This window comes from Podarcis pityusensis (assembly GCF_964106645.2).
Source record: "Podarcis pityusensis genome assembly, chromosome: Z".
NCBI lineage: Eukaryota > Metazoa > Chordata > Lepidosauria > Squamata > Lacertidae > Podarcis > Podarcis pityusensis.
Genome location: NC_138044.1, coordinates 48,717,642 through 48,738,083, shown reverse-complemented (window position 1 = coordinate 48,738,083; position 20,442 = coordinate 48,717,642). Strand labels below are relative to the sequence as shown.

The following is a 20,442-nucleotide window of genomic DNA, read 5'->3' as shown; positions in this document are numbered from 1 at the left end:
TGGCTAAACTGGCTGGGGATAAAGGCTGAAGAACACTGTTCTACAGAGAATATTTGACTCAGTTTGCACGTAACGCTAAGCTAAAAAATGGCTAAGTGTGAATGAGCAAGCATGCAAATACTCTCTGCAAAATCGGCAGTTGCTTTGCTTCTCTGCTGGTCCTGCTGCTGCCATAGTGCTGCCTAGAGCTAAGCCATGATTTGTCTTCCTGTTACATCTGAACCCGAGGCTCATGGTTTGCTTCAGTCCAGACAAGTCACCAGCCACAGGTTGTTCTTGGCTCATAACTCGCAGCTTGTCCAGCAGAAACAAACCATGAGCCTAGGTTTGCACATGGCACTGTCAACCCTGGGCTTAGCATTCGCAGACACAGGACCAGAGGAGGAGCAAAGTGTGATTCTTGCTATGAATTCCCACAGACTCCCTCTCTCCTGCCATTATGTGAACTGGGGTCACATCTGTACCATTCAGTTAAAGCATTGGTCTTCAACTGGTGGGCCAGGACCAATTCATAGGTTGTGGCCTGATCCAAGGTGGGTCATAACCATCATTCAAATGTATGGAAAAGATTAAGAAATCGGTCCCCAAATGCATGCTTGGGTTAAAAGTGGGTCCTGGGTCTAAAAATGTTGAAGACAACTTATTTACAGCACATGGCTTCCCTTGGAGAATCCGGAGAAATGTGGTTTGCTAATAGTGCTGGGAATTGTAGGTTTATAAGGGGAAAACTAGAGTTCCCAGGATTCTTTGGAGAAGCCCTGTGGTTTAAATGTATGGTGAGGGTGAGAACTAGTTTGAAAGATCAGCAGCTGGCTAAAAAGCTCACAAAAAAACCATCTTGTGTCTCACATAGATGGATATTTAAGGACCCATTCAGAAACAGCACCCAGCGCCACATCCAAATGCAGATGGGGAATCATGCCTCGGAATGCTCCCTCATACCATGCTCAGTGAAAAGTAGATTATTAGACAGGAAAAAAATCAAGCCTAGACCCCACCCCCCACAACACGCTGGGTTTTTGCATACTGGAATTTTTTTCGTTTGCAGGGAGCATTCCCAGAAACAACCCAGCACTCACATTCAGAAATGCCACAGTCCCCCAAACAGATACACTCCACCATCCTCTTCCGGAGCATGTGGATCAATCATGCATCCATGCTTTGGGGTCCTTTTCCCTCCCACGTTGCCCTGGGCATCAATCATTACTTCCAGTGGGAAATTGGACATTTCAAGTGCCATTTTACCTGTGCAGTGACGATTTTGTCCCCGCTTGTTGCGCTGGCCAGATCCAAGGAAGGCTGAGAATCTTTGGCTATGGACTCCAACAACACATTGGGAGGTAAGAGGCCACCAGATGAAAAAGTCTCCCTGGGAACTACAGCAAGACATTAAAGAGGTGAGGAGTTTCTACCAATTAAATCAGATTTACTCCTCCATCATGTGACTCCAGTTCTCACCCATCCCGAAAGCCAGGATGGCAAATACTCAGAGTTGGAATCCAGCAATGTCTAGGGAAACAAGTAGCCCACCCTTAGTCTGGTACAAGGATGCCACGAAACTAAAACTTACCTTCCAGACCAGGTGTTTTGTGTGTCTCGATTTCCAAGTCGCTCTTCTTCTTCCTTGGCGGTGGGGCAGGCCGAGCAGGGGGTGGGGGCCTTGGGGGAGGGAGGCCTGCTGGCGGGGGAGGCCGGGCAGGGCCAGACTTCTTTGTGCTGGCCACAATGTCTGGCTCTATGTTGAGCTGCCGCGGTGGTTTCACAGGAGGCATCTCATCAGCCACGGATGAATCTCTGGCAGGAAGGAAATCCACAGGTGCCTCCAAGACATCCGCCGGCCTTGAATCAGCTGCCTCCTCACTTTTCAATTCCTTGTCGCCTTCTCCTGCTTGCCACAATGGGATCTCGCTTGCGGTTTCCACTGATCGAGCATCACCTTCCCCCTGCCGATGCTCCAATGCCCCCTCATGGGTCTGCAAAGCCTGCCTGGGCTCCATTCCATTTGCCACAGCCTGGGGGCCCTGGCAGGGGGGCTCTTCATCATGGCCTTGTAGCAACCCTGCTTCCGCAAACAAGAGTTCGGGAATGTGCTGGAGAACATCAGCTCCAGAAATCCAAGTGTTCGCATGTGACGGGGAATCGGACAGCTCCTTTTCTGATGAGCCCAATGGATCATAGTCAAGTTGATGTACCTTCTGGCTTTCTTCAATTATATTGTCAATTATCTAAACAAACAAAAGTGTCACATGCAGGAGCTGGCAGGCAGTTGTCGCTGTAACCTATAGAGACTGTGGCCTGGTTGTGGCAGTGGCATGTCTTGCAATGCTGAAAAGGAACTGAGCTAGCTAAGCCACCGCACTGAATGCACTCACTCCTGTGTGTCCACAGCAGGGGTGTTTTTCTGGGCAACAGAATCATATAATTGTGCCCCTGCTCTCAATCCCTGTGAATATATAGACAGTGAGATCATCCCTTGTGTGGGCAAACAAAGATTCCCCACTCAGCCTACTGACAGAACCATATTCTAAACCCACCCAGGGTCCAGAATGCCCACCCTGTTTTCAGAGGGAAACACAGCAGGGATGTTGTGTCTATGCCCTCCATATGTTGTTGGACTACAACTCCCATCATCCCTGTCCGCTGGCCGCATTAGGTGGGGCTGATGGGAGATGGAGTCTAGCACCTGGAATGCCACAGGCTCCCTATCCCTGATTCACAGCATCCTTATTTTAATTGGGGGAGGGGATCCCGGAATCCCAAGTATCAAAATTTTGGGAGACACTGGTCTTTGCAGAGAATAATGATTCAAAACAACTTTTAAAAATAAGAAGGAAGGAAGAACTTGGCATACACAGACAGTTGCGGAGGCAGGATCACTGTCTTTCAAGCTTCAAACGACAATATGCAATCCAAATGACAATAAATAACATTTATCTACAACATCTATTAGACAAATCACAGTGAACTGGTGACTTTACTTTTAATCTTTTAATAAAAATCTGCACATATTGAACACATAACAGTTAACTGCTTAATGATTTCATCTTTACTACCAAATTAAGACACCCCAAACTAAGAAGTAATTTAGTTTTTACAAACTCTGCAGCTTTGGAATACTTGCTGCCTCTAACTCTTCCCACGAATTCCCACAGCTGAGAACTGTGAGGATTAATAGGCTCCCAAAATTAAATTAAATGGCCTTTCAGAGCACTGCTCAAAAGATTTGTTACGTGACTCTTTAAAAATCTGTACTTCAGGATTTCCATCAACAACCTAACACACCTCTTTAGGGTCCTCTTGCTTGACTTCCAAAGCTCCTGCTTCACATTCTGCTTTCTGTTGACCACTGGTCAGCTCCTGAAAAATAAAGCGTAAGAAAGAAGTTGTTATAAAAAGGGTCAAATCCCAAATAATCCAGAAGGCAGCAAGAAGCTGCACATCATGGTGATGCAGAAACAGACTGGCCACAGAATGTACAGGGCAAAGGGATGCTTCGTATTAGCTCAGGATACATACACATGAGCAAACAATGATTATTTTATGCAAGCTAAGAGCAGCACTGCAGGAGCAGAAGAGGACTTTGTATGTTATGTTTGTAATTATGCATTTTTTACATAACACCCTGAGCATGGTTTGAAATATGGAAAGGCAGCATCCAAATAAAATTATGTATGTATGTACCATACTTTTCCATCTATAAGATGCCCCCTTGTATAAGGACCCCCCCCCCCCCAATTTTGGGGCACTAAATTTTAAGAAAATGGAGATGGCCAAAAGTTGTTGAGCCTCTCCCCCCACGCAGCTGCAGGCAGGAAACACTCTCTAGATCGTTTCCCATGCACAGTGGCAGCGGGTGAATTTGCGCTCCCTCCAGCCATCCGGTTTGCAGGAACGCAACCTCCCCCGATGCCGCCGCACACGGGAAACGATCCTGGGAGTGCTTCCCATGCGCAGCGGCATCGGGTGAATTTGCATTCCAAAGAGCTGGCTGGCGGCGTGCAGCTTCTCCCCACCATGCAGCTGCGGGCAGGAAACACCCCCCAGATTGCCCCCTGCGGCATTGGGGGAAGCCACACTCCCGCCAATCAAATGGCTGGCACCGCGCCACTCCCCCCCCCGCCATGCCACCATCTGTGTATTGGATGACCCCAGTTTTTTGACATGATTTTTGAGTCAAAAAACCTCGTCCAATAGATGGAAAAACACGGTATGTATGTATGTAATCTGCCAGCCTTTCCCCATGTGCGACTAGCCACAGAGTCTACAAGCAGGACATGAAAGCAACAACTCTGTCATAGCTTGTTCCCAGAGGCCGACATTCCCAGGTAGACTACTTCTGCCAATGGAGGCTCTAGTTAACAATCAAGTGTGGATATACCTGTTTCGTGAATTTGTCTAACCTTGTTTTAAAAAGCCCTATTTTCCCTGTGCAAATACTGATGAAAGAGTTGTATTGCATCCACTGTCCATTTCAAAAAACAGGTGGCTGTAACAGCCTTGTAGAGACGGTAGTCAGCATCCTCAGCAGCCAGGCGCTATCCCAGCAAGACCCACCAGCCCTGCCATGGGGCCCACCAATATGCCCAGTCCCTTGGCTACGGGGGTTTCTGTTGCAAGTAGCCGTTAAGCTGCCCACTATTTTTATGTTCCCACAATGCCTCAGACTGCCAAACAGTGTCGTTCCAGAGCTGGGTAGAAAGATTGGAGCAGCTGGCAGTTTCGCAGGACCATATGCTGCCATAGCCAAGGAAGCAAGCAGCGAGGCAAGCTAAGGGGTGGAACACACCACAGGGCACTTTGCAAATGGGCGCCCTATAATCCAAAGGCAGTCCCAAAGCAAACAGAGCACGAATAAACCCTGATAAGGGCATAATTAACCTGGTCACTCTTCACAGAGGACCAATGACATGGCCTCTATCTTTAGGGGAGCTGCTCTGCTGCTCTATGTAGCTACCTATGTCCTTGTCTCCTTTCAGGGCCAGTTTAAAATGCCTTTTGTTTTTCCAGCTCGGCCATTTTATGGTATTTCAAGGCTCCCGTCTTTTACTATCCAGGTTTCAAGGGGTAGAGAGGTTGTCGGGATTTTTGTTTCTGCTCCTGCAACACTCTGGCATCAATGGAAGTTATTTCAGGAAGTACTTTATGCTTCAATATTTATTTTACAAGCAGCACCTGAGGGGTGAGCATAAAACACCCCAGTATACACCAAGATGTACCTTCCATTGCTGGCCCTGCACAGCAGCAGCATAAGGCTAGTTTGGGACAACACTGTCCTTATTCCCCAGAAAACTGCACAGCATCACCTTCAGCCCATCTAAGCAGAGACACTTTAGGATTTTCTCTCTTCTCTCCTCTCCCCCCTCCCCACTCCAAATGTGTACTAACTCCTGGCCTACTGTGAGAGCCGGTGTGGTGTAGTGGTTAGGAGTGGTAGACTTGTAATCTGGTGAACTGGGTTCACTTCCCCGCTCCTCCACCTGCAGCTGCTGGGTGACCTTGGGCTAGTCTGAAGTTTGTTGAAGAGTGTTTGTTGTGGGGAAGGAAGGGAAAGGAGATTGTTAGCTGCTTTGAGACTCCTTAGGGTACTGATAAAGCGGGATATCAAATCCAAACTCTTCTTCTTCTTCTACTACTACTACTACTTAATAAATGCCAGAGATTCAGCTGTGCTGTCACTGTACTTGGAGGCAGCATACTAATTACCTGTGTGGGAAGCAGTGGTGCTGCCTCCATGCGCTAAGTTTAGAGTTCTGCTTTCACATAATCTCAGGCTTTTCAAACCGGAACACTCAACTCCCTTCTGTCACCACACTGGCAGTTGGGGAGCAGAAAGGGAGATGAGGAACAGAGGGAAGGAACCCAGCTAACGAGGCTGCAGAAGCTTAGTTAAGCCTCTGGCTTCTGGCTACCTTGGGAAGCAAAGCACAGCAAAGTTCCACTTTTCTAGCACATATTTCTAAGCTCCATGTTTATAACAGGCACAGACTGAATAGCAGCCGCCAACGGGGTGTGTGTGTGTGTGTTCCTTTGCAGGCAAGGTTAACAAAGGAAGGAAGAAAAGCATCAAGAGAGCACTTAAGAATTAGTTCCTGATTCTTTCCTTCCAAGTTGAATCTCCCGACACCCTGCCCATCAATCCAAGTGGCCTCTGGGGCCTGGAACCCTTGTGGTACCAGCGCTTGCTGATCAGAGCCCAACATCTGGAGGTCCAAAGGATCCCGAGCCATGGTTGAACATTATGCAAGAACTGGGCTCTCACCACTCTTAGCGTGCGCTTGGTTTGTTGTCATCTGCTTCAGTTGTGAGGGGTGCAGAATTTTAATTACAACCACACTATAATGGATGCACCAAGCCCAACCTTTATGTGGTGTATTCTCAAATTGAAGGAGAACAAGGCTGCCAACCACAGTGGCTTATGTTCCACCTCCACTGCCGAAGACAGAATGCCTCTGCATGCCAGTTGCTTGGAATCACAAGAGGGGAGAGCTGCTGTTGGTTGTGGGCTTCCCAGAGGCATCTAGCTAGCAACTAAGAAAAGAGAATACTGGACTAGACGGGCCATTGGGTTTGATCCAGGCTTTTCTTGCATTCTTTTTGCTGAAACAGAATTCCTGAACTCCACTCATACATTCTAAAATATGCAACACAAGGGACCTCTTAAAAACCTGGGACCTCTTAAAAACTAAAGTGCATTTAGGTCAACTTCCCCCAACCTTGGTGCCCGCCAAACGCTGTTGAGCTACAACTCCCATTATCCCTGACCACTTGCCATGCTGTTCGGGGGCTCACAACAGTTGTAGTTCTGAACACCTGGAGCAATGTGGCTAGTGAAAGCTGATGCTGTCTGTCTCTCTCGCCCTGACCTAGCCACTGTGATCCATGCGACGGTCACCTCCAGACTGGATTATTGTAACTCGCTCTATGTGGGGCTGCCCTTGAGACTGACCCAGAAACTCCAGCGGGTGCAGAATGCTGCAGCGAGACTCCTTACGAGGTCTTCGCTGCGAGATCACATTCACCAGGTGCTATACCAGCTGCAATGGCTCCCGGTGGAGTACAGGATCAGGTTTAAGGTGCTGGTTTTAACCTTTAAAGCCCTATACGGCCTAGGACCCTCGTACCTACGGGACCGCCTCTCCTGGTATGCCCCACAGAGAAACTTACGGTCTTCAAATAAAAACATCTTGAAGGTCCCAGGCCACAGAGAAGTTAGGCTGGCCTCAACTGGAGCCAGGGCTTTTTCGGCCGTGGCTCCGATCTGGTGGAACACTCTGTCACAAGAGACCAGGGCCCTGCGGGACTTGACATCTTTCCGCAGGGCCTGCAAGACAGAGCTGTTCCACCAGGCCTTTGGCCAGAGCACAGCCTGACTCCCTCCCTCGGCAATCTTCGCGGAGCTCTGGCCCAATGGGTGCCAGTGGCTTGAATTAATTAATTTTATAATGAATGATTTTAGAGTGTTGTTTGTGCTGTACTATTGTACTGTTTTATTGTTGTTAGCTGCCCTGAGCCCGGCTTCGGCTGGGAAGGGCGGGATATAAATAATAATAATAATAATAATAATAATTATTATTATTATTATTATGTGTTAAGTACTCGTGCGTCTGCTCTGCACTCTTACTTAACAACATAAAAAGTTCCTTGACAGATGAGACAAGGGTCTACCCTGGTCTAGCCTTCTGCCCAAAATTTACAGTCACTAGCAGGGGCCAAGTGGCTCTTGGTAAACTAGCCAGTAGTGGACTGCAGCCTACTGTCCCAGCTGTATTTTAAAAACTTCTCTCTCTTTCTCTTTTAAATCCTGGGTGTTCTTTGGTTATGCTGCCAAAGGACCAAAATATGTGGCAAATTGGGAGGGCAGCGGGGCTAAAACCTGCCCCCTAGCCTGTTGTCCACACTTTGATAACCTAAGTACCAGCAGTGGTGTGTCTCTGGAGTAGGGTGGGTGGGTTGCAAGTGCCACCCACCAATTCAGATCCTCATTCAGAAAGCCACCTGTGCCTCTGGGACACATTGTGCAGAATGAGATTCCAGTCACCACCCCAAAAATCAAACCCATAAATTCACTGTTTATATCCTTCTTGTTTAACAAAGAAATTGAAAAGCACCATGGAGCGCTGCCTATTTAGAAAAACACCATGCTTCCCTGGCTCTTGGATGAGAATGCAGAGAGCGACCCAGAACGATTTGCTGTGCTTTTTTCACTTTGAGATCCAATCTCCCCGGAGCAAAAGCTTTTGAGCAAAGTCCTGCGGGTGAAGAAAAACTCTGGAGGGGGAAAAATGGTCCCCCATCTCCATTTTCCACCGTCTACCTAGGCACTGCAGGTCTGACGTCCTTAGAATGAGATGACCCTGGCTGCTCTCTGCTAAGATCAGGGACGCTGCTCACATCTGACAAACATTTACACAAAGAGACGCACCTTTGGTACCGGCTGCACGACTTTGGTTGGCGACCTGTCAGGGAGAAGAAAAGAAACACACCCAGAGACAAGCTTAGATAAGATGGGGGGGGGGGGAGAGAGAATTTAAACACCTTTTAACAGAGTTTAAAAATTAACTAGCAAGTTTCTCCCCATTCTCTGGGGTAATATTTTTATAAGTTTCTCCTTCAAGGAAAGCTATCACCTCAGGTTTGGTGGTAGAAAACCCTCTGTTTCACCCGTGGGACAATCCCCCAGGTCCACCCTTCACCACCACAGCTTCACACCGTCCTTGAATGCCCCCCCCCCCCGCCGATTGAAACATATCTTGAACTCTTGACAAGGCTTGTCTGCAAAGAAAGGCAAGAGGGAGGGGTAGGGTGTGCTTAGAAACCAGACTACTGGACAAAGGCAACACTTTGGGGGACCACAGATTTCTGTAGCTTAAGAAAATGGGAGCAAAGGAGGCCCACAGAGGAAGAGGGGTACATGGAGGAGACAGGGGGCCCCAGGGAGGATGAGGTGGCCATTGTGCTCATGCCCTGTCATCCAGCCCTCCTGTGTCTCCCACAACACAAACTATTTCAGGTTTTCCTTTGTGGCAGCAAGAGTGAAAAAATGCTATTTTTAGTGAGCCACAGCAGCTATTCTCGGAGGCCTGCTCAAACTGAATGGTTCTATGCTCCATGCTGAGGGCGTGGTCAGAGAAGCAGGTGTCCAGAGCCCCTGCTCAGAAATGGGCCATGAAAATCTAATATGTAGACTTTAGCCAGCACACACGGGCTCAAGTTGCATAGTGCTGTTGCATTCAGGCTGGCAGGGCTTCTCTTGAGGAATCATATAAAGCTAACTGACCTATACCTCCTGGGATAATGCACAGGTTGTAACAGTTATGGTCTGGATTTTGCACTCCTCCAATTGTCTGCAAAAATGTTTTCGGTATGATGTGAAGCGAGAGGTGCCCAATGTTTTCCAGTCTTTCTCTGCACCAAAGGTAACAGTCCAATCAGCTAGAGCCCTGCTGCTGCCACCAATCACCACAGATGCTCGAAACTGGGCCACAAATTCCTTGGGGGGGGGGGGTGATGAGAAATGCCTGTCTGCTGCCCCTTCCAGGAATGCAGTATTGGGGAGGGAAAGGATGGCTGCCCCCTTGGTCCCATCTTTCCCTCTTCTTGTACCACAGGAAGGGATGTGATGTCATCATGTTGCATCACCAGTAGGGGCACACCTGTGTGAACCCACACCTGTGTAGCAGGAGGTTTCTAGCCACTTGGATCAATTATTCCCTTTGGGCGAGGGGTGAAAGGGACTGGGAAACTTCAAAGGCAGCCCTTGCAATGCCTTGCAACCACGGGATGCTGCATACATACATTTCTCCATTTTGGTGTGGGGTTGTTGTTTTTAATCGCAAATAGAAACAGAAGTGGGACGAGACAGAGTGATGAATGAACATGTGCATGAGTGACTTGGATGGGAAAGAAGACTCATCTGCTCCTCTCTCGTTTCAGACAGAGCCTCACGCATCACCCTTTCCTTTTCTTAAGCTGCAGGCGATGCCAAGGGTCGGATCTGGGGACTTATGCATGCAAAGCCTGGGCTCTACCACAGAGCTAAGGCCCTTCCCTGGACAAACATCGAGGGCAGCAGTCACCGCCCATGCCAGATATGCCAAATCCCTTGCAGCTCCTTCTTTTTCTGCAGCCAGCCATACTTTCCTCCCTCCCTCAGTTCTGGGGGGCTTGGGGAGTAGTGGGAACACACAATTTGACAATTCTTGGTAAGTTCACAGTCCTGAAGATGCAGCAAGGCACTCAAACCTTGCACAGGGTCAGTGGTCCTGGCTGTCAAAGGCAACTTCTGCAATTACAGTGGCCTCCACCAGATTCACATCTGAAACTCTGGAACCATGTCTTCCCTTAGGAATCTGTGGTTTGGGTGAAGGGGATGGGCAGGGGAACCTGTTTCATAAGAAGGGTTATGTTCTCATGTTCTAAGTTTTGAAAGACCAACTCCCTTCTCTGTGTGTGTGTGTGCGCGCGCGCGCACGTAAGTCCAAAACCTCTGGAGGGCACCAGGTTGGTGAAGGCTGCTCTAAAGCATTTGGAGATGGGCACTAACGGAAATAGAATACTGGGCAAGGTGGATGATGCAGAGTGACTGTTCTTCAGAATGATCGCCTAAGAAAGTTTCACTTTCTTGTCTTCCCCATGGTTGTGCTGAGTGAGACTGATGGGGAGTTGAAGGCTCCAAACATCTGGAGGGCACTAGGTTGAGGAAGGCTGCATCAGGGTCATTTCTTAGAAGTGTTCCCCCCCATCCACCTCTACGTTGCTACTTCTCTGTCTAAATACAGGAAGCAGACTCTCTGCCTAATTTATAGCAGTATCACTGAAGTATGTTGGAAGTGCAGTTAGGAGACAGGCAGCTTTATTCCCAGCTGGTGGACTTACATTAGAAGGCTGGAGGGAGGGGGGAAAGTCCTGGTTATAGACCTTGTGCACAATTAAGAAATACACTGAAACTTAGAGAGGCTTTTCCAACATATTTGCAATCTAAGGACAGGCTATTAACATATTTGAAGGCAACAAGCTTCAAAGGAAAGAGGCGTAGTTATTGTGTAGCAGCAAAAATGTTAATTTGCAAAAAGATATTGGAAATATTTATATTTTAAAAAACAGTTTATCAAATTTATGGGACCTGGCTATCATGAATAGAATCACGTGTGCATGTGAAGATGGGCAAGCAATACGTTTGGAGTGGAGCAGAAAATCATATCATACAATTTTCTTCAAAGAGGAGGTGGTGTACATGCCTCTCCTGCTTTCTTATTTAATCCCCACAACAAGCTTGTGAGGTGGGCTAGTAACTGAGAGGCAGTGACTGGTCCAAGGCCACCCAGTGAGTTTCGTGGCAGAGTGGGGATTTGAACTTTGGTCTCCCAGCTCCTAGCCAGACACGACACCGATAATGTATTAAGGGCAACCCTTACATTTTGCAAGAAATTATCTTTGTCAAAGTGCTTTGTCAAAGGTGTTTAAAATCTTACATAATGTATCTCTGTCTAAAACACAGATTTAAGACAACAAAACACACACTCGGCGCCCTCAATGAGACTGCTATGGGGCAGATGTTCCTGAGAAGTCCTAGGAACTGGCAGGTTGACTTGAACAGCAGATGGCTGCATTTGAGGGCCTGAAGGAACTGCTCACTCACCACAAAAACCTTGTAATAAGAGGGTTCGACTATGCAGCACCACAAAGCCAGCAGTTGAAGGGAAGAAGAAATGGGGGGGGGGGTCCCTAAAGAGCTTTGGGGCAGCAATTTTGTTTACCGCACTCCAATACTGCAGCTAAAATTAGCAAAGATTCCAGTTCTGAACAGCAAGGTGGATGTGAAAGATGAGAATCTTTAAAAAAGCTGATGGTTTCCTGCAGATCTTGCTGGACTGCAGTCTCTCCCATCATCCTTGACCACTTGACCATGCTGGCTGGGGCTGATGGCAGCTGGAGTCCAACAACATCTGGAGGGAATCAAGTTCAAGCCATTTTCAAATATCTCAAGGGCTGTCACACAGAGGATGGAGCAAGCTTGTTTTCTCCTGCTCCAGAGGGCTGGACTCGAACCAAGTTAAAAGGAAGGAGATTCTGACTGAATATCAGGAAGACCTTTCTGTCAGTAAGAGCTGTTCAACAATGGAAAGGTGATGGACTCTTAGTGGACTCTCCAACCTCTAAGCAGAGGCTGGGTGGCCATTTGTCATGTCTGATCTAGTTGAGATTCCTGCATTGCCTTCCAACTCTGCAATTCTATGATTCTATGTTAATTGAGAAGGTGGAAGTAAAACAACCATCACACAGAACTGAAACTGGAAACTGGCTTTGGACAGGGGCCGTCACAAAGCTGAGCAGACCAGGGAGCTCCTGCCACCACCTCCTGAAGCTGGCCTGAGAATATTATGCACCATTTATTCTAATATTCATCTATTTATTATTATATTTTAAATGATGGTAATTGGCTGAATAATAATAATTTTTATTTATACCCCACCCTCCCCGGGCTCAGGGCAGCTAACATCAATAAAATTACCATAAAACATAATGGGGGGGGGTTAATTTATTAAAATATGGGTCAAAATACAATTTAAAATGCAGCCTCATTTTAATAATAGCCCATAGATCAAAACCATAAGGGGAGGGAAACATAAGGGTCAGACTGAGTCCAAACCAAAGGCCAGGCGGAACAGCTCTGTCTTGCAGGCCCTGCAGAAAGATGTCAAGTCCCACAGGGCCCTGGTCTCTTGTGACAGAGCGTTCCACCAAGTCGGGGCCAGTACCGAAAAGGCCCTGGCCCTAGTTGAGACCAATCTAATCACCTTGTGGCTTGGGACCTCCAAAGTGTTGTTATTTGTGGGCCTTAAGGTCCTCCGTGGGGCAGACCAGGAGAGGCGGTCCCGTAGGTACGAGGGTCCTAGGTAGGAGAGGTAGCTAATGTGTTGCCCTCCAGATGTTGGACTCCAATTCCCATAGGGAGTTCAGAGGAAGGGCCACAACTCAGTGGTAGAGCACCTGCTTGGCATGCAGAAGGTTGTGGGTTCAATCCCCAGCATCTCCAAGTAGGGTTGGGAGAGAGGCCCTGCCTGAAACCCTGGAGAGCTGCTGAGAGTCAACGATGCTGAGCTAGATGCCCCAATGGTCTGGCTCAGCAGAAGGTAGCTTTCTGTGTTCCCACCAGTCCCAGCTAGCATGGATGACAGGAACACCTGGAGGGAATCACATTGGCTACACCAAAGACAGAGAAAGAAAGAAAGAAAGAAAGAAAGAAAGAAAGGAAGGAAGGAAGGAAGGAAGGAAGGAGTCTGCCTCTGCTCCACACATACAGTAGAATAGACCTCTTCAGAATGCAGGTACACATAATCACATTTTTGAATTCTCTCTTATGTAAAACACTCTCGGCAAGTAGAAAACTAGCACATCAGGAAACAGGGTGAGCTAGAACCTCTCTCTTCCTGATGTGTTCTCTCCCCGCCCCACCGCCATGCATACAGTGGGTGAGCATTCAAAAACTGTGCCTCTCCACCTGCAGGGTGAAGTAGTGCTGATCACCTGTTGTTGCACTCTAGAGTAGACCTCACTCACTGCCATTCTTCCTTCTTCATCTTCTGTTGTCAAAGGTACGGTTTGCAACCAGCATCACTGATTCCACCAAGATCAGCAAACGTTTTGAGGTCAAAATGGGAAGGCACCACTAGGAGCTACATTTCCTGTTTGCATAAACGGAGCAAAAGCTAAGGAGTCTAAGGAGAGCGCCCCAATCTGGGCCAACAAGCAATCCAAAGGCCACCCTCACAACCCCCCTCAAATGCACAAACACTTCCCAAGGCTGCCTCAGCTGAGAGAGAAAGAGAAAGCAAAAAGAGGGAGAGAGAGAGATGGCCTAAGCTGGGGAGGCATGACTGGGTGTGCTCATGGGGTGGCCTCTTCTCAGGCTTATGGCCCAGGTGTGGGAAAGCTTTGGCCCTCCAGTTGTTGCTGAACTACAACTCCCACCCATTGGCTGATGGGAGCTGTAGTTCAGCAACCTCTTGAAAGCCAAAGATCCCACTGGTTGTTTGCAAGCCAGCAAGGTGGTCAGACAGGATTCAGGAAGGAACAGCTCTGAAGCGATCTGGCAAGCAGAAGCAGAGAGAATGCTTGCACGAGGGAAAGACAGAACACAGGGAGGATGTGGAGACACCCCTCTCCCTTGCCACAAAGGCCTGAACATTCTACATAGAAGTAGAGCTCCTTTCACCCATCTTTAACTTATTTTTAAATTTTATAAATCATGCTTTAAGCCCAGCGAAGCACATGCAACAGCCCAGCGAACACTAAATAGTGTTCTTAGCAGCACATCACATGGGTAAATGTTCAAGCAACTGATTTGTCTGGCAGACAGATTTTGCACCCCCCCCCCCAAAATGCTCAGAAGAAAGCACTCAGCTCATCCAAAGAACAATATTTTTTATTACGCAAGTGAATTGCAAAGGCTTATCATCCATAGCTACCTTGCTCTCTGACCATTTTCCCCTTTACTTAATCTAATTTTATCTGGAGCACAAGCTGAGAACATTTAAAAAGAGTACTTTGAAAAAAAGTGTGGAATGGAACACAGTATTATATGGGACAGGGGGAGGGCGGGTGTGGGGGATTCCCTGGTCCTGAATGGGGTAACTGTGCCCCTGAAGGACCAGGTGTGCAGCCTTAAGTCATTTTGGACTCACAGCTGTCCATGGAGGCGCAGGTTAATTCTGTGTTCAGGGCGGCCGTCTACCAGCTCCATCTGGTACATAGGCTAAGACCCTACCTGCCCGTAGACTGTCTCGCCAGAGTGGTGCATGCTCTAGTTATCTCTTGCTTGGACTACAGCAATGCACTCTATGTGGGGCTACCTTTGAAGGTGACCCGGAAACTGCAATTAATCCAGAATGCGGCAGCTAGACTGGGGACTGGGAATGGCCGCCGGGACCACATAACACCAGTCCTAAGAGATTTGCATTGGCTCCCAGTACGTTTCCGAGCACAATTCAAAGTGTTGGTGCTGACCTTTAAAACCCTAAACAGCCTCGGTCCTGTATACCTGAAGGAGCGTCTTCACCCCCATCGTTCTGCCCAGACACTGAGGGCCTTCTGGCGGTTCCCTCACTGCGAGAAGCCAAGTTACAGGGAACCAGGCAGAGGGCCTTCTCGGTAGTGGCGGCCATCCTGTGGAACAGCCTCCCTTCAGATGTGAAGGAAATAAGCAGCTATCCTATCTTTAAAAGACATCTGAAGGCAGCCCTGTTTAGGGAAGTTTTTAATATTTAATGCTGTACTGTTTTTAACACTCGATTGGGAGCTGCCCAGAGTAGCTGGGGAAACTCAGCCAGATGGGCGGGGTATAAATAAATTATTACTGTTGTTGTTGTTGTTGTTGTTGTTGTTGTTGTTGTTAGCATGTTATTACAGTGCAACGCACGCCCCCCCATCTTAATTTCAAGGTAAATTGACAAATAAAGATTTTGCAATACCGCATAGGTAAACTACTTAGAGATTATTGTTAGGGTGAGCAACATTATAAAATACGTAACAATTTAATCAGACAATGCCTCTCTAGCCAGTACATGGCAGCCCCGGGGCCTTGTTAGAGACAGTGACCACCTTTCAGCAACTGAGGCTGACGCACCACATACATACACACACAAACACAGAGGCACTCTCCAGACTTAGATACAAAGCTAGACAGCAAACTTTTGATCAGAAGCCTTGTTTGATGTCTGGAATGTTACACATAATAGCCAAATTAAAACTGCCTCTGACGTTTGTAGTGCACAGCAAACCTTAACAGGGGGTGGAATAGGAGTTGCTTAAATAGCTGGTTCTTTGCAGAGTGCTTTTTGGAACTAAAAGAATTAAGGGAAAGGGGACTCATCCTTGGAAGGCTGGGAAAAGAGAGAGACAAAATGCAAGTCCCCCAAAGTGGACAGCTTGCTTTGCTAAAGACCCCACACTCAGTGGTGCACTGCTATTGAGGTCTGAAGAGCCAAACTTGTTCCTAAGAGTGTAAGAGGAGCCCTGATGGATGCCCCATCTAGTCCAGCCTCCTGTTCTCACAGTGGCTGACCATGACAGCAAGTCTCCCTTCCTGTGGTTTCCAGCAGCTGGTAATCAGAAGAATTGCTGCTTCCAACAGTGGAGGCAGGGCATACTCACTGATCCAGCCTCATGCTCCATGAATCTGTCCAATCCTCTGGCCATCACTGCCTTCTGTGAGAGTTCCATGACTGAACTATGTGCTGCATGAATAAGTCATTTTTTAAAAAATCTGTCCTGAATCTTCCAACTTTCTGCCTCACTGGATGTCCACGAATTCCAGTGCTATGGGAGAGGGAGGAAAAAAATTCTTTATCCATTCTCTCCATGCCATGCATAATTCTGTAAGCTTCTATCATGTCACCTCCTACTCACCTTCTCTCTAAACTAAAAACTCCTTAAATGCTGCAACCTTTCCTCTGCAGCACAGACTTCCTGGTTCACGGCCCTCAATGCTGCAGCAGCCCATAGGCTGCTGGCTAGAAATATATATCCTGGGCCTTTGGGCAGGCTTGCCACGAGTACTTTGTTCTGTTCTGCTGATCTAAACCACAGGTGCCTCTAGCCTAGTATAAGACTAGACTGACTGGCAGCAGCTCTTCCACAGAGGCCCATCCCAGCCACCAAGATGTTTTTGACTGGAGATGAAAAGCATTGAAACTTGGGGCCTTTGGGGAACCTGTAGCAGAGCAGGTGCTCCTACAAACCATCTTACTGCCACTCTATTTGTAGGCCAACATGTTTCCAAGCTACTGCTTCATTTGTTAGCCACCTTGAATACTGTTCACAATAGAAAAGCAACCTGCAAATAAATGGAACCATTAATCCAAGGAAGCCAATGCTGAAACAGTCCCCCGGCCACACTGAGTAGGGACATGAACCTCTCGCACCTCTTATGCCAGTAAGCCCAGTGGGCTCTACCTTTCCATCTTCCTCCACCCTCTGCTCCTGTCACATATTATTAAGGGGAGCAAATAGTGGGGGAGCTCCCTCCTTTCTTAAAACCAGCAAATCTCATGCACAATGCAAAACCTCAAGGCCTTCTCAAAATGCCATTCAGGATCCACAGTAACTACTGTATTTTTCACTCTATAAGACACACTTTTCCCCTCCGAAAAAGTAAGGGGAAATGTGTGTGCGTCTTATGGAGCAAATGCAGGCGGGAGGCTCTGCTCAGTGCTCTCTTTAAAGAGCCGCACACGTGCTCCGCACGCTCCTTAAAGGGAGCGCGGCTCTTGCGGGAGCCTTCCTCCCGCTGCCCAGGAGAGGCTGTGCGCGGCTATCCCACAAGCCAGGACAGCAAGCGGGATCGCTGCGCCCCGCTTGCTGTCCTGGCTTGTGGGATAGCCGTGCGCAGCCTTTTCCAGGCAGGGGGAGCCTTCATCCCGCTGCCCGGGGGAGGCTTCGGCGGCTATCCCATAAGCCAAAACAGCAAGAGGCTATCCCAGAAGCCAGATCCCTCTTGCTGTTCTGGCTTCTGTGATTCAGAATATTTTTTTTCTTGTTTTCCTCCTCCAAAAACTAGGTGCGTCTTATGGTCTGGTGCGTCTTATAGAGTGAAAAATGTGGTATTTGATGTATCTGTTTGATGTCATGCAATCAAGAACAGGAATGGTAAATTAATCATTATTCATAATCAACATGGGGGGGGGGGGAGAGACCTGAAGCAGCCTCTCTCGCCCTGCCCTGAACTTATTAACAGCTTGCCAGTGTTTTGTTTTGTTTTTTAAATCTGAAATAAAGAGTTGGAGACCTGGGCCTTCCAAAAAGACTGCAGCGACAGCAGTTTTTAATCAGCAATACAAACAAACCTTAATGCACTTTGCTAAACGCACAGCATGAAATGTGAAATTTAAGAGCGAAACAGTCCCTCCACCCTCTCTCTTTTTCTAGGCAACTGGCTGACTTAAAAAATATCAACTGATGAAGGAGGGTAATTAAGCCTGCAGCCTTTCTCTTGTCACCAAATGGACTATTTCTGCGTGACTACTCCAGCACTCCAAACAGGTCCATAAATCACTTTTATCCCAGAAAAAAACCTGTTATTTGAATATTTGTCTATGTGTACCTACTTTAGATTATTTGACAACCTGAAAGCAGAACACCCAACTTTCTTCTGCTTAGAAACACACACCAGGCAAACCCAAAATCTTTTTACGTGATCACCCAGAGTCCATGGCTTTTTACAAGCACAGTCTACTCCAAACAAAGACAACCAGAAAGAACTGTGGACTGGGACTTTCGCCTTGAGCCATTCTCCACCTCCTGGAACTTGTACAATGCCACCAACCACTAGAAGACTCTGTGGATCACTCACAAGATCTAGTCATCTGGGTTGGCATACTGGTCACCAACCAATCACTAAAGTCCATCAACAGTTCCTTCTGCCTCTGGAGGAATAGCTTGGAACTCGCCCATGAGGAAGAGGCCCCAAATCAGTGGTACAGCAGCAGTGTTCATTTCACAGCCTCTCTAGAAAACTACATCCAGTTAGCAAACACAATATTGAGCTAGACTCAGTACAAGGCAGATCCACGGGTCCATGGAAAGGCTGATTCCATGGCTGGTATCTTTTTCATCAACCAGCTCCTGCAGCAACTTACGCTCCTCTGGATCAGACTTCCCAGCCTGGTGCTTTCCAGAAATTTTGCAAACTCCATCAGCCCCAGCCAACACAGCTGATAGGATCTGTAGTTCAAAACATATGGGCCAGGGAAAGCTGATCAAGAGAGAAGTGTCTGAGAATTGTACCATAACACCAGCTACCAGGAAGCAGAAGAGGCTTCTGTAAACATCTTCACTTATACTTTGTGTTCTGCACACGTTTAAATTGTCAGCAGCTTTGAGCGCCAGTCTTGGCTGAAAAGTGAGGCAGAAATATAACGTGAAGAAAGGTTAAGGTCTGCAGCTGGTGAAAAACAGAAAGATAGAATACTACAAGCAGCCACAGAATAGCTGCTATGCTATGTTACTGGGGGGCTGCTCCTCAAAACCCAGAATTATAAACTCCACCAGAGCATGAAAGCATCCAACTGTTTTATCAGAAGACAGACGGTTTATCTATGAAGTCTGATTCTGCATTCGTTTTAGACACACACTCACACGCTGCAGTAAAACAGGCTGATGTTATTGTGGGGAGGGAACTGGTCACTTCCAAATCCTTGAACCCGCCAAGAAACTGCCCACTTTAAAGTTTGCTCCCTCCTTTAATCTTAAGCAGCAATGGAAATTCTAAGTCCACCTGTTACTTCCTGCACTGATGCTTCTAAGACCTAAGCAGAGCCTTCAGCAACCTGGAGCCCTCTAGATGTTTTGAACTCCAGATGGGAAGAGCTGAAGATAGACCTATACAGTGGTACCTCGGGTTTCATAGGCTTCAGGTTACAGACTCTGTGAGCCACAGAACTGCACCTCTGCAGGACAGAGGAGACAACCGGTTGCAGAGCACCTACAGCTCACAGAGCTGAATCTCGGTGGTTGTCACTAGCCTGGGATGGAGGAGGGAGGGGTAGAGGAAGAGAGCCCATAGTCAGAGTAACTGTTGCAGGGAAAGTAGGCTTGTAAAGAATGCAGGAAGGGGTGTGTTCTGCACTGAAAAATGCAATTCGTGGTTGTGTTTTTATTTTTTAAAGAACAACTCCTTCATTGGCAAACAAATCTGCTGACTTCAGGATTTTCCCCAGAAGGGAGATCTGATTCATGGAAGTGAACACTCCCTCCTCAGAAATGGAACCAGAAGGGAGAGCATGACAGTGACAACATCAGTCCCAAGTTAAGTGTGGTGTTTACACTGCCTGGAACATTTCAAACTTTGCCAACACGACAGTCCTGGTGTGCGTGACCTGCATCTGTGTCAACACCCATCCCGCAACTAGAGACCAAACTCACCCACCCCAATCTGCACCATCTGCAGGCAGAGAAGCTGCTGGCAAACGGCAGCACCACCAGGCCCACAAAACAATCCACCTGCCGGACTGCTGAGCACCCAGCTCTAACATGTTGCCTACCAAAGTATCACACCCCCTTTCAGGAACAGGGGATTTTTGACCCAACCCTTCTCTTACAATTGGCTTGCTGCTAAGAAAACGGAAGAGGAAGAATGACAGCGATTTGTGTGCTTTGTTTTTCCTGACAGCTGGGTGCCAGAAGGGCAGCATGCAGCAAGGATAGCAACCTTCTTGCTTGGACCAGCTCACAGCCATCCCCTTGATAGGAAAACTGGGAACTCAAATCAGCAAAGAGTGTAGCAGAACACCACACACACAGAGGGAAGCTTGAAAAAGGAGGGAGGCAGCTTCATAAAAAGGACAAGGCAGAAAAAAGGAGCACCAGCTCTGGGGCATGAGCTAGACTGCCATGTCCACAAAGGCACGAATCAGGAAAAAGCAGCTCAGAAGGGAGGGAGATGGG

The 20,442-nt window shown here is 47.7% G+C and overlaps 1 protein-coding gene across 1 annotated transcript in view; it reads right to left on the bottom strand.

The window, feature by feature from the left end:
• WDR44 (WD repeat domain 44) overlaps positions 1-20,442 on the bottom strand; it is a 46,891-nt gene that overhangs the window by 25,146 nt on the left and 1,303 nt on the right. Inside the window, exons 2-5 of the mRNA XM_080990330.1 lie at positions 8,423-8,456; positions 3,283-3,357; positions 1,571-2,225; positions 1,246-1,376 (exon numbers count right to left, since the gene is read on the bottom strand). Coding sequence (XP_080846456.1) covers positions 1,246-1,376; positions 1,571-2,225; positions 3,283-3,357; positions 8,423-8,456 — 895 coding nt within the window. The remainder of the gene's footprint in view (positions 1-1,245; positions 1,377-1,570; positions 2,226-3,282; positions 3,358-8,422; positions 8,457-20,442) is intronic.